The following is an 11,684-nucleotide window of genomic DNA, read 5'->3' on the forward strand; positions in this document are numbered from 1 at the left end:
TGCTCAGGGCTGAGAACTTAAGTCCTGGAAATGGAGACCCCTTCCCTCTACTTCTCCCCTCCCCCACCACACACACACACACACACACACACACCATCTTGTCTAATGTGGGCCTTAGTCAACCAGCTACCAGCTGGCTTGGGCAAGAGGCTGTAACTCAACAAGGATGGGCAAGAAACCCAGGAACAATTTTTTGTCCCAGAGGCCCGGAGAGTGAGTAACTGGGGCAGCCCATTCCACCGCCAGCATGTAGTGTTGCCCCTCCTGTGAGTACATGCTGTGGGCACCCAGCACCCAGTGCAAGCTGTGAGGAGGGCTCAGCTGCTACCCAGGACCTCTGGTTCCACAGACAGGGCCCCAGGAAACCTCACAGGAAAACCTGGCCCTTTGGAATGAAACCCTCCCCCTGCTCCACAACCTACTGTGGCTCCCTATTGTCCCTGGGACTTCTGTTCCCCGTCCTCTGCCTCTGACCTCACTCGGGGCCTCATCCCCCCCCCCACCTGCAGGGGAACCGCCTCTCAGGCTGCCCAGAGCTGGGCACTGACTGGCAGTGTGTCCCTGAGGGCAGCCACACACTCTGCACAGTGTTACCTTATCACAGGCCCAGGGGGAGGGACAGCGAGGACCAGCCGCCCTGCACACCTCTCCCATGCACTTCGTTTCAGCCTTCTGAGAGTGTTCACTCGACTTGCTCTGTTGTATCTTACTCGGTCCCCTGGGTGGCAGGCTGTAGAGGTCATTTCTTCTATTTTTGATGGGTGAGACTTAGACCAAGAGTAGGCAAGCCCTAGCTGGTTGGGGTCAGTGGGGTGGGCATCACACCCCAAGGTCAAGGGTCACTGTTTCGATTCCCCATCAGTGTACATGCCTTGGTTGCAGGTTCGATCCCCATTGGGGAACATATGAGAAACAACCAATCAATGTTTTCTCTCACATGGATATTTCTCACACTCTCTCTTTCCCTACATTCCCTTCTCTCAGTCAATCAATCAATGAGAAGAAGAAGAAGAAGAAGAAGAAGAAGAAGAAGAAGAAGAAGAAGAAGAAGAAGAAGAAGAAGGAGAAGAAGGAGAAGAAGAATAGGAAGGAGGAGGAGGAGGGGGAGGAGGGGAAGGAGGAGAACAAGAAGAAGGAGGAGGAGGAGGAGAAGGAGAAGGAGAAAGAAGAAGAAGAAGAAGAAGAAGGAGAGATGGAGGAGAAGAAGAAGAAGGGGAAAGAGGAGGAGGAGGAAGAGAAGAAGAAGAAGAAGGAGAAAGAAGAAGGAGAAGAAGAAGGAGAGATGGAGGAGAAGAAGAAGAAGGGGAAAGGGGAGGAGGAGGAAGACAAGAAGAAGAAGAAGAAGAAGAAGAAGAAGAAGAAGAAGAAGGAAGAAAAAGGAGAAGAAGGAGGAAGAAGAAGGAGAAGAAGAAGGAGAGATGTAGGAGAAGAAGAAGAAGGGGAAAGAGGAGGAGGAGGAGGAAGAGAAGAAGAAGAAGAAGAAGAAGGAGGAGGAGGAGGAGGAGGAGGAGGAGGAAGAAGAAGAAGAAGAAGGAGAAGGAGAAGAAGAAGAAGAAGAAGAAGAAGAAGAAGAAGAAGAAGAGGAAGAAGAAGAAGAAGAAGAAGAAGAAGAAGAAGAAGAAGAAGAAGAAGAAGAAGAAGAAGAAGAAGAAGAAGAAGAAGAAGAAGAAGAAGAAGGGGGAGGAGGAGGAGGATAGGGGAGGAGAAGGAGGAGGAGAAGAAGAAGAAGGACCAGAGGAATTGATTAGGGGATATAAAGGTTGCCCAAGGCTGCCCTCCCCTGGCCGTGCCTGGCCCAGCACGTGCTCCCCTGGAGGGCAGCATGTCACAGAGCCCCGCCACCTGGCTCAGCCACCATCCCTGCGGGACTCCATATAAGCGCATCAGTGGGAAGCAAACTCATCATGCTGGGCCGAGGCCTGAAGCCATACCTGAGTCTTGTCTCCGCCCTTCACCAACCACATCCCAATTCCTGCGCCCAGGACCAGCACTTCAGGTCTGAGACGCTCACCTACAGGGGAAAGGCAGACCTTTGTCTGCAGGGTCTGGTCTCTCAGCCACCCCGGGAAACAGCTCACTGCCGGGAGTGCCTGGTGAGGGCCACCCCACTGTGTGGAGGGCTTTTGCAGAGTAACGATTTTCAAGGGGAATTGGAACTTTATGGGCGTTGGAACCCTGCTGCCCTCAGAACCCAGCCAGCCCTGACACTGACCTGCATCCCTGTGAGTGTTTAACAAATGTCTGGCGCCCCCTGCAGGATCACCCCTGTAAGAGCAGGGACAGCTCGGCAGCATCCCCAGCTGTGCTGCACACTGAGTAGATCTCCTTAAGTCCCTACTAGGTCCTCAAGGAGGAAGGCAGAAGGGATTTGAAGCTGTGTGGGGGGCGACCCTGAGAATGAGGCACTGTCCTGGGCCCCTTGGGCTGCTGCCTCAGCCCGTGTCCTCCTGGATGGAGCAGCCGCCCCGCCCATGCCTGTGTTTTGCCCGCACATGCGCACACGGTGCACCCGCACACACGCGGCCTCCCAGAGTAGGTGGTGGTAAGTGGGGGAAGGCAAGACAGGTGAAACTGAAGCCTGGAGAAAGTTGCTTTCACAAGGATTTATTTTTCAGAGTCCAGAGTTGGACCCAGGGCCAAAACAGACCCTTAGCCGATGGGGGGAAATACTAAAGCCCATCCACAGTCTGCGAATCCCTCTGCGAATTTCTGCTAGGCCTCCGCAACTCGCGACCCAGTCCGACACCCTGAATCTGTCATGAGGAAGAAACAGTCTCCTTGTGGGGGCTGCATCCAGCGTCAGGACCCCTCCCCACCTGTGCACCCAATGTTCCTGGGCCGCCCCAGGAGCCTGTGGATCCAGTCGCCCTCTGGCAGTGACCTTCGGAACATGTGGTTGAATCCCTGCACCCATCAGGAGAAGAGGAAGCTGAGGCCCAGACATGGCCACTGGCTTCCCAAGGTCACAGAGCCCATCCCAGCAACACTCAATGGATCTTGGGCTGAACTCTCATCTCTAAGTCAGTGGCTCTGGAAGTAGCCCAGGGCAGGGTGCTAGCTGGGCCCTGGAAGGAGCAGTGTTTAAAGGGTCCATAGCATGTTCCATGAACCACCGCCCATGGGTCCCTACACACAGAAGGGGCCACTCACCTCCGCACAGTTGATGTCAAAGTAGCCACCGGCCTGGCCCAGGGTGACTGTCCCCACACACTGTTTCACCAGCTGAAAAGAGGAGGCTTGAGGTCAAACGGGAATCTCTGTGCTTTAACCCTCCGGGCTCACCCCCAAGTCTGGAACTGCGCTCCAGATGCCCATCACTCAGCGTCTCGGGTGGCCCCCTGGGCCCCGAGCCCCACCTCACCCCGTTCTCCTTGAATTCACACTGCTCCGGTGGCAGCTGCGTCGTCCTGGGGCACACGGTCTCCTTCAGTGTGAAGCTCACCGGCTTCGGGGTGCTGGGGTTGTCGTCCCTGGCCAGAGAGAGAGTGGGGAGACCCGGACTGGGCACCAGCTCGTCTTCTCTGAGACAAGGGGTGTCTGCCCCGGCTGCTGTGGCTCAGAGGGCTGAGCTTCAGCCTGGGCCCCGAACTGCCACTCGCTTTGCTTCCCACTCCCAGCACGCGGCTGCGTTGCGGGTGGGCCCCTGGACACCAGTCCATGTTTCTCTCCCTCTTTCTTTCTGCCTCCATACCCCTTTCTACAAAATAAAAAATAAAATCTTTTTCTTAAAAAGCTTATTTGAGGGGAGGGGCTGTCAACAACCCAACTGGGTCCCTGGCACCAGGTTGGGTGCTGGGGGACAGAGGCGAGCAGGACAGAGCCCATTGCTGCCCTCCCCGGGCACACAGAGTGCAGGAGTGGACCGCACACAAGTTTGGGGAACCGAGGGAAACCAGGGGCCTCCTGCAGGAAAGGCATTGTCCCGGGCACCCCGGGGCGGAGCGGGGCCATCCCTGTGTGGGAGACACGCAAGAGCAAGGGGAAACGTGAAGCAGGGAGGTCACAGCCAGACCCAGTGACCCCATTCTTCTTCCCGGAACTGGCAGGAGTCCTGAAGCCTGAATGGGGGTGTGGAAGGGGCGCCTCTTTGCATGTTATAGATTCTCAGGGAGGAGACTGTCCTCTGGAAGGGACACAGCTCAGGAAGGTCTCCTGGAACAGAGGGAGTCGCACTGAAAGGGAGTAGTGCCCCCCTGACCACAGGTCCTGCATGAGCAAAGGCAGTGGCAGTGTGGCCCACCTGGCTGGCCCAGAGCCCCCCTCCCGGGCATCCTCCCCAACTCACTGCATCGGGCCTCTGCGGGTCCAGCTCCAGCAGGCGGTAGAGATTAGCTTCCGAGGACCGCTGGTTGTAGCCGTCCACGGCAGCGAGCACAGCCTGGTTGTAGCTGAGGTCCTGGGCAGTAGCTGGAGGCACTGCCAGGCCCAGCAGCAGTAGCAACAGTGACCAGCGTCCCCAGGGGAGGTTGTCTCTCTGGGTCTCCATGGTCCCCAGTCTGCCTCCTCCCGACCTGAACGACCCTCCTTTATGCCTGGGCCTGTTGCAACAGCCCCACCAGGAGCCTCCCTGACCTGCCCCATCCCTGGCCACCTGCCAGGTGTGGGCTGGGCTTGCCTCACCTCTGCTGTGGCCTCAGGGGTCCTGCTGGACAGTGGGCGAGGTCTGCCTCCTGTGCAACCTGAAGAAATCCTTTCTCCATCTTCCTGACACCATATCGGCCTGTCCTGGGCCCCTCAGGGAAGTTTCATCTGGGGTTGCTCAAGGGAGTTGAAATATCCCAAGGAGAGGAAGGGAGTCGGGCCCAGCTCTGCATCCTCCCCCCACTGGGGACGGCCTCCGAGCCCGCCCCTGTGTGGGGAATTCTCCAGCAGGTCTTCCTCCCAGGCCTGCCCGGCACCCAGCAGGCTCTCAGGTCAGGCTGGAAGAGTGAATGACAGTGACCACCTCCACCTGCAGCCTTACCCCCCAGCCAGTCCCAAGGGCGGCTTCCAAGGTCACTTCATCCTGCTCTAGACCCAGCCCTTGTCAGTTCGGCGGCTTGGGGACACGCGCCCCCTCTCCCGGGCTCTTCTCCACTGCTTTCTGGTCTGAAACTGTCCCTAGTCCCCACCAGATGTGGCTGCTGCCCTGGCCCCTGCCCCGCCGAGGCCGAGGAAGGGCAGCCCACAACCACACTCCACTTCTTGGCTGTCCCACTCAGAGCCACTGCAGGCTGGCCAGCCCTCACTGGGGACAGTGGCCACTCATCCCTCGTCTTTGTCTACCCAGCTGCTGGTGGCCGCTCTGTCCTCATGAAAGTGCCCCTGTCCCATCGTCACCTGGGGCCCCTTCCTGGTGTCCCTCCTCCTTCCCTGGAAGCTGCTTCTTGGTCTCCCCCAGCACCCTTCCTTTAACATGGAGGGCCTGCCCAGGGCCATCCTGGGCTGCTTCTCCTCCCAGGCCTCACATCTCACTGGGGACACCCTCTCTCGGGCCACCAGTTATCAGGCCCAGACGACAGCTGGTGTGCATCTCTGAGTTCAGGACTTCCGGGGTTAGCCCTGGCCGTGCCCAGGTGGCTGGGCCTGCTGTTTGGGCAGGTGCCCGCTGCACCAGCCCTGAGCTGAAAGGCTGGGGAGCAGCTGCCTGCCCCTCCTTCCTCCTGGGGACACTCCCCTCGGACCTCTGCCAGAGCCCCTGCCCTGGCCCCTGCCCTGGCCTCTACCACCATCTTCTCCCCTCCTAGGTGCAGCCACAGCCCCCGGACTGCACCTCCTCCGGGCTCCAGGCTCTCCCCAGAACCCAGTCTGCTTCCTCACCAGTGTCCAGGGCCCCTCCAAACTCTGATTTGGCTGTTTGGCCTCCAGCCTTCAGGACCCCACACTCCACAGGCTGGAATCAGGGTCTGGGGTAGCCTTTGGCCTCTGTGGGCCTGTGGGACTCCTGGGTGCTTGGACAGGGCCCCTTGGAAGGTGGCAGCCTGGTGCTGGGGCCGCTTGCGCACTCAGCCTCGGGAGAAGGAAGGGGAAACAGGCCTGTGTGCAACCCGGTGTCATACCCAGGCATTGCCCCAGGGGGCTCTTGATCAATTCCAGCTTGCACACCGGGGCCTGTTGCAGGGTGGGAGGAGGGTCAGCACCCTGAGGACATTGGACCCCTCAGATCTCTCCTGGACCCCCCACTTTCCTTTGGCTTCAGGGTCCCCAAGGAGCCCAACTGGGAGGGAAGGAGGTTTCCATGTGCGTGTTTAGACCAGGGCATGAGACCTGCCCAGTCCTGCGTTCCTCCGGGTCACGTGCCGCACACGCAGGGCCCCTTCCCAATGGGCTGAGGGGCACTGACAGATGCTCCACACTCAGCAGCTGCTGCTGTCACCAGGGCTGGCAGCTGCCCCAGGGCTGGAGAGGACCTCAGCCTCTGGGTCGGGCAAACAGGCGTTGGGATCGCTGGGCTGCCTCTCACTGGCTGTGACTCCCTTTGCAAACCCTGCCCTGGGAGGGCCTCTGAGCAGCACGTGAGGTGAGCCCCACTCTGCCAGCCACAGGCAGACTGAGGGGCCCACAGGGGAAGACGAAGGACAAGCTGTGGACGTGGTCCCAGTGACTGGCCTCCAGGGCTTCTCCTTGGGTGGAGAGAGGGACAGAGACACAGAGAGATGGACAGACAGAGAGATGGAGACACAGGGAAGGCACAGGGACAGGGAAACAGGAGCCAGGGCAGGAGTGGGCAGGATGTCTGAGGCTGTGGGAGCCAAGCCCTAGATGGTGGGGCTGGCCCCTGGGCACTGTCTCCACACCCACCCCCAACCCAGCAAAGACAGCAGCGCAGCCCAGGAGCCGGGAGCAGAAGGTCCCCCAGAGGCTGGTGCAAGGGTGTTGTCACCACCTGCCCCCAGCTGGGGCTCCCCCCTTTCCCAACACCCCTCTGCTTCTCCTCCCAGTCTGCTTGAGCCAGGTGCTCTTCCCCATCCTGTGCTGCACTGAAACCCCTCCCTCCCAGGCCCCTCTCCCAGCCAGGGCTGGAACCCACCCTTCTACCTCTCAGGGCCCTCGCCTCCCTGCTGGGCCATGCTCTCAGGGCCCAGCCCCACCAGCCCCCTGCAGGCTGCCTGAGCCCCCCTCTCTCAAGAAGAGCTCTGTCCACCCGCCCTGCAGGCGTCCTTCTCTGCCAGGCAGCTGACCCCTGGGGCCCTGCCCCAGTCCACCAGGCATGGTCTAACCATACTGACCTTCCCGTGGGCAGGGTGGGGGGATCTCATGAGGCTGTGCAGGAGAACTTTCTACACTGAAGGTACTCTTCTGGATCTGTGCTCTCCAACATGGTAGCTACTAACCGCACATGGCTGTGAACACTTCAAACAGGGGTAGTATAACTGAGGAACTGGTTTCTTTTTGTTAAATCAAATATATCCATTATGCTATTCCAGTTGTCCCATTCCTCCCTCCCCCTTTACTCCCCTCTGCCGTGCACACCGCCTCCACCTGCATTCCCCTCTTTAGTTCATGTCCATGGGTCATACTTACAACTTCTTTGGTTTCTACATTCTCTATACTATTCTTAACCAACTCTCGGCTATTTTCTTTCTTCTTTAAAAAATATATTTTATTGATTATGCTATTACAGTTGTCCCATTACCCCCCCTTGATTCCCCTCCACCCTGCACACCCTCTCCCACCCACATTCCCCCCTCTTGAGTTCCTGTCCATGTGTCATAAGTTCTTTAGCTTCTACATTTCCCATACTATTCTTGCCCTCCCCCTATCTATTTTCTACCAACCATCTATGGTACTAATTCTCTGTACCTTTCTCCCCCCTCTCTCCTCCACCCACTCCCCTGTTGCTAACCCTCCATGTGATCTCCATTTCTCTTGTTCTTTTCCTCTTCTAGTTGTTTCCTTAGTTTTTTTCTTTTTGTTTTAGGTGTGGTTGTTAATAATTGTGAGTTTCCTGTCATTTTACTATACATGTTTTTAATCTTCTTTTTCTTAGATAAGTCCCTTTAACATTTTATAAAATAAGGGCTTGGTGATGATGAACTCCTTTAACTTGACCTTATCTGAGAAGCACTTTACCTGCCCTTCCATTGTAAATGAAAGCTCTGTTGGATAGAGCAATCTTGGATGTAGGTCCTTGCCTTTCATGACTTGGAATACTTCTTTCCAGCCCCTTCTTGCCTGTAAGATCTCTTTTTTTTTTATTATTATTTTTTAAGATTTTGTTTATTTATTTTTAGAGAGGGAAGGGAGGGAGAAAGAGAGAGAGAGAGAAACATCAATGTGCTGTTGCTCGGGGTCATGGCCTGCAACCCAGGCATTTGCCCTGACTGGGACTCGAACCTGCGATGCTTTGGTTCGCAGCCTGCGCTCAATCCACTAGTCTATGCCAGCCAGGGCATAAGGTCAGTTTTGAGAAATCAGCTGACAGTCTGATGGGAACTCCTCTCTAGGTTACTGTCTCCTTATCTCTTGCTTCCCCTAGGATTCTCTCCTTCATTTTTACCTTGGCTAATGTAATTATGATATGCCTTGGTGTGTTCCTTCTTGGACCCAACTTCTTTGGGACTCTCTGAGCTTCCTGGACTTCCTGGAAGTCTATTTTCTTTGCCAGAGTGGGGGAAGTTCTCCTTTATTATTTGTTCAAATAACTTTTCCTCTTGTTGCTCTTCCTCTTCTCCTTCTGGTACCCCTATAATTCTGATGTTGGATTGTTTAAAGGTGTCCTGGAGGTTCCTAAGCCTCTCATCATTTTTTTAAAAATTCTTATTTCTTTATTCTTTTCTGATTGTATGTTTTTTTCTTCCTCCTTGTCCACTCCATCTATGTGAGACCCACCTTTCATTCCATCAATATTGGTTCCCTGTGCATTTTCCTTCATTTTACTTAGTGTAGCTTTCATTTTTTCATCTAATTTGTGACCAAATCAACCAATTCTGTGAGCATCCTGATCACCAGTGCTTTGAACTGTGCATCTGATAGGTTGGCTATCTCTTAGTCGCTTAAAAGTACAGGTTGCGAGAATTTCATTTCTGTTTGAGCCATCTTTTTTTTTTTCTTCTTCTTCCTTTGGTCTGGTCACACCTGTTTTGTGTGAGGGGCGGAGCGTTAGGTGTTCACCAGGGCGGGGCACCCAAGTCACTGGGTTGTGATGTTGTATGTGGGGGCAGGGTCCGAGAGGGAACAATGGCACTTGCTCTGCTCTTCGTGGGACCTCAGTCCCATCCACCACTTCCCCCAAGCAAACTGGGCCCCTCTGGTGCTCATTCCCTTGTGGGTGGGCTTGTGCACCCCGTAGGGCTTTCCAACAACTTCTCCGTGAGGTTGGGAGTCTCTCCCTGCCCCTCAACCTCCACAGGTGTTTTCAATCAGTGCTCCCAAGGCTCTATTTCCCGGCGCTGGCATCCTGGGTTGCAAGCAGTGCCTCACTTCACAATAGCCGCCTTGCTGGGTCTGCTGGTTGCCACCCCTCGGCTGGGGTCTGCCACCTATGGTCTTACTCGCTCAGTGCCAATGATCTCTGCTCTCCACGCCTCAACCCTCGCCCGGCTGCCCGACTCCACCCCTCCTACTGGTCTGGATGAACGTGTCTACCTTAACTTCTTGGTTGTCTGACTTCCATTCACATCAATTTTCTATCACTTCTGGTTGTCATTCTGTTTCTAAATTGTTGTTGTCCCTATCTTGGTTGTGCGAGGAGGCACAGTGTGTCTACCTACGCCTCCATCTTGGCAGAAAGTCCAGCTATTTCCTACCTACCATTTAGGCTTCTTATTCCCTTAAGTTTTCCCCCATTCCCCACTCCCCCACCACTCCCTCTCCCCTGATGACCCTCCATGTTATCTCCTTTTCTGTGATTCTGTTCCTGCTCTCGTTGTTCTAGTTGGCTTTTGTTTTTGTTTTGGGTTCAGTTGTTCATAACTGTGAATTTTTTGTCATTTTACTGTTTGTATTTGTTATCTTCTTTTTCTTGGATAAGCCCCTTTAACATTTCATATAGTAAGGGCTGGGTGATGATGAACTCCTTTCACTTGACCTTATGTGGGAAGCACTTTATCTGCCCTTCCATTCTAAATGAAAGCTGCGCTGGACAGAGTCATCTCAGATGTAGGTCTTTGCCTTTCATGACTTGGAATACTTCTTTCCCAGCCCCTTCTTGCCTGAAAGATTTCTTTGAGAAATCAGCTGACAGTTTGATGGGCCCTGCTTTGTAGGTAACTCTCTCCTTTTGTCTGGCTGCTTTTAAGATTCTTTCCCTCGTTTAATCTTGGATACTGTAATTATGATGTGTCTTGGTGTGTTCTTCCTTGGGTGCAACTGCTTTGGGACTCTCTGAGCTTCCTGGACTTCCTGGAAGTCTACTCCCTTTGCCACATTGAGGAAGTTCTCCTTTGTTATTTGTTCAAATAAGTTTTCAGTTTCTTGCTGTTCATCCTCTCCTTCTGGCACCCCTGTAATTCAGATGTCGGAATGTTTAAATAAGTCTTAGAGGATTTTAAGCCTCTCCTTTTTTTTGAATTCTTGTTTCTTGATTCTGTTTTGGCTGAATGTTTCTCTCTTCCTTCTGGCCCACACCATTAATTTGAATCCCAATTTCCTTCCTGTCACTGTTGGTTCTCTGTGCATTTTCCCTGATTTCACTTTGCATAGCCTTCATTTTTTCCTGTAATTTGTGATGATACTCAACCAATTCTTTGAGCATCCTGATTACCAGTGTTATAAACTCTGCATCTAAAGGGTTGTCTATTTTTTCGTCAGTTAGTTGTATTTTTTCTGGGGTTTTGATCTGTTCTTTCATTTGGGCCTTTTATTTTTATTTATTTATTTTTTTGTCTCGGCTAGGGTGTTAATTACAAAGGGGTGGAGCCTTAGATGTTGACTAGGCCAGGGCAACCCAGGTGGCTGCATTGTGATGCTATCTGTGGGGGAGGGGTCCGAGAGGGAACAGTGTGGCTTGCTCTGCTGTCTGCTGGGTTTTTCAGTCACTTCCCCCGCTACCCACGATCAAATTGGGCCCTTCTGGTGCTGATTCCCAGGTGGGTGGGTTTGTGTTTGTTCTAGCACCCTGTGGGTCTCTCCAATGAACTCTCCTGTGAGGCTGGGAGTTTCTCCCCCTGCCGCCTCAACCCCCACAGGTGTTTTCAATCAGAGGTTTGAGGCTTTACTTTCCAGCTCTGGAACCCTGGGCTGTGCAGTCTGCCTCGCTCCCCAGTCTTCCCTCCCGGTTTATCTGCCTGTGAATGTGGGACCACCCACTGCACCAGCTGCTGTCTCACCTCCAGTCCTCTCTGCATGGCTGTCTGTTCCCGCCCCTCCTACTGGTCTGGGTGAATGTTCCTTTCTTAACTCCTTGGTTGTCATACAGTTAGATTTCCTGGCAGTTCTGGTTGTTTGTTTGTTTTTTTTAGTTTTTTGTCCTTCTTTTGATTGTGGGAGACGGCACAGTGTGTCCACCTATGCCTTCATCATGGCCAGAAGTCCTGATTTCTTAACTTTCATCATTTAAATGTAAGTAGACACATACATATAGGAGCTTGCTGGAGATCCTTTTTCCCTTGGCCTCCTGGCATTTTTTTCTTCCTCCTTTCTACTGCCATATTCTCAGGTGTCCATGGCCAAAGCTTGGCCCCATGTGCCCACAACACAATAGCCCTTGGCCACTCAGCTCAAGGCCAAAGGAACCTCCCAAGGCTGGCAGGCACTGGCTGTGG

General features: G+C 54.1%; 2 protein-coding genes across 2 annotated transcripts in view; both read right to left on the reverse strand.

The window, feature by feature from the left end:
- Nucleotides 1-1,883: 1,883 nt before the first annotated feature.
- On the reverse strand, nucleotides 1,884-4,486 carry LOC123830726 (cathelicidin-5-like). Its single transcript, XM_045857252.1, has 6 exons — nucleotides 4,286-4,486; nucleotides 4,199-4,206; nucleotides 3,362-3,470; nucleotides 3,151-3,222; nucleotides 2,817-2,904; nucleotides 1,884-2,011 (listed from the first exon to the last, which is right to left on the reverse strand). Exons 1-6 carry the CDS (start codon nucleotides 4,484-4,486, stop codon nucleotides 1,884-1,886), a joined length of 606 nt encoding a protein of 201 aa, XP_045713208.1.
- Nucleotides 4,487-5,722: 1,236 nt separating this feature from the next.
- LOC123830727 (cathelicidin-5-like) overlaps nucleotides 5,723-11,684 on the reverse strand; it is a 12,058-nt gene continuing 6,096 nt past the window's right edge. The window contains exon 4 of the mRNA XM_045857253.1: nucleotides 5,723-5,872. Coding sequence (XP_045713209.1) covers nucleotides 5,723-5,872 — 150 coding nt within the window. The remainder of the gene's footprint in view (nucleotides 5,873-11,684) is intronic.

The sequence above is a fragment of the Phyllostomus hastatus genome, unplaced genomic scaffold, assembly GCF_019186645.2.
Source record: "Phyllostomus hastatus isolate PE091 unplaced genomic scaffold, TTU_PhHast_1.1 phas_scaffold_129, whole genome shotgun sequence".
In the NCBI taxonomy this organism is placed as follows: domain Eukaryota; kingdom Metazoa; phylum Chordata; class Mammalia; order Chiroptera; family Phyllostomidae; genus Phyllostomus; species Phyllostomus hastatus.

Coding starts and splice junctions, on each gene's coding strand:
- LOC123830726 (XM_045857252.1), bottom strand. CDS start 4,486: ATGGAGACCCAGAGAGACAACCTCCCCTGGGGACGCTGGTCACTGTTG. Junction 2,905..3,150: donor TTGACATCAACTGTGCGGAG/GTGAGTGGCCCC, acceptor TGATGGGTGCAG/GGATTCAACCACATGTTCCG. Junction 2,012..2,816: donor CAGGAACATTGGGTGCACAG/GTGGGGAGGGGT, acceptor TTTCCCCTGTAG/GTGAGCGTCTCAGACCTGAA.